Consider the following 983-nt stretch of genomic DNA (forward strand, 5'->3'; position numbering starts at 1 on the left):
GGGGGGCCCCCTCCCTGGGGGCCCCCCCATCCTTGGGGGCCCCCTCCATGGGGGCCCCCTCATGCTTGGGGGCCCCCCTTTTGGGGGCCCCCACAGAGGGGGGGCCCCCAGGGGCCTCTTCCTGTTCCCTCTTGGGGGTTCTCCCCTTGGGGGGCCCCCCTTTGGGGGGGGCCCCCAAGGGGGCCCCCTCGGGGGCCTCTTCTTTTAACCCCTTGGGGGCCCCCTTTTGTACCCCTTTGGGGGCCCCTCTGGGGGCCCCCTTGGAAGTACCCTTTGGGGGGGCCCCTGAAGGGGCCCCCTGAGTTTCTACAGCTTCTGCTTCAGTACCCTCCCCGGGGGCCCCTCTGCGGCTCTTGGGGGGCCCCTCTGGGGCCCCATTAGTACCCTCTTGGGGGCCCCCTTGGGAAGGCCTTGATGGGGGCCCCTCAGGAGATGAAGAAGAAATAGAAGAAGAGGGTTTGGGGGCCCTCTTTGTATCAGTTGTTCTCTGCTGCTGCTGCTGCTGCTGCTGCTTCTGCTGCTGCTGCTGCTGCTGCTGCTGGCGCTGCCTTGCCACTGCAGGGGCACCGTCGGTCTCCTTCTTCACCTTTACTGTTGCTGTTGCTGCTGCTGCTGCTGCTGCTGTTGCTGCTGCTGCTGCTGCTGCTGCAGCAGGGGCCTGCTGCTCCTTCTTGTGAGTTGCTCGGGGTACTGCTGGGGGGCCCCCCTTCTCCTTCTTAATTTTGGGGGCCCCCGGGGCCCCTTCTCTCGACATTTTTGTTTGCTGCTGCACCCAGTACGAGGGTTTAGGGTTTAGGGTTTAGGGTTTAGGGTTTGGCGGGGGCCCCCCAGCAGGCTAGAGAAGGTTGGGGGCCCGGGGGCCCTTAGCTGCGGGGGTTAAATAAGAGAAAAAAAATATATATTTATTTATTTATTTATTTATTTTATTTTTATAAATTAATTTATTTGGGTTTATAAAACAAAGAAAGAAAAGAAGACAAAAA

The 983-nt window shown here is 60.1% G+C and overlaps 1 protein-coding gene across 1 annotated transcript; it reads right to left on the reverse strand.

The window, feature by feature from the left end:
• Nucleotides 1–59: 59 nt before the first annotated feature.
• EMH_0100490 (uncharacterized protein) lies at nucleotides 60–754 on the reverse strand (the record flags this gene model as incomplete). Its single annotated transcript, XM_038022185.1, has 2 exons — nucleotides 60–77; nucleotides 233–754. The coding sequence occupies 2 exons, from the start codon at nucleotides 752–754 to the stop codon at nucleotides 60–62; spliced, it is 540 nt and encodes a 179-aa protein (XP_037878039.1).
• Nucleotides 755–983: the final 229 nt, after the last annotated feature.

This window comes from Eimeria mitis, genomic scaffold (assembly GCF_000499745.2).
Source record: "Eimeria mitis Houghton genomic scaffold, Emh_scaff11579, whole genome shotgun sequence".
Taxonomy (NCBI): Eukaryota; Apicomplexa; class Conoidasida; order Eucoccidiorida; family Eimeriidae; genus Eimeria; species Eimeria mitis.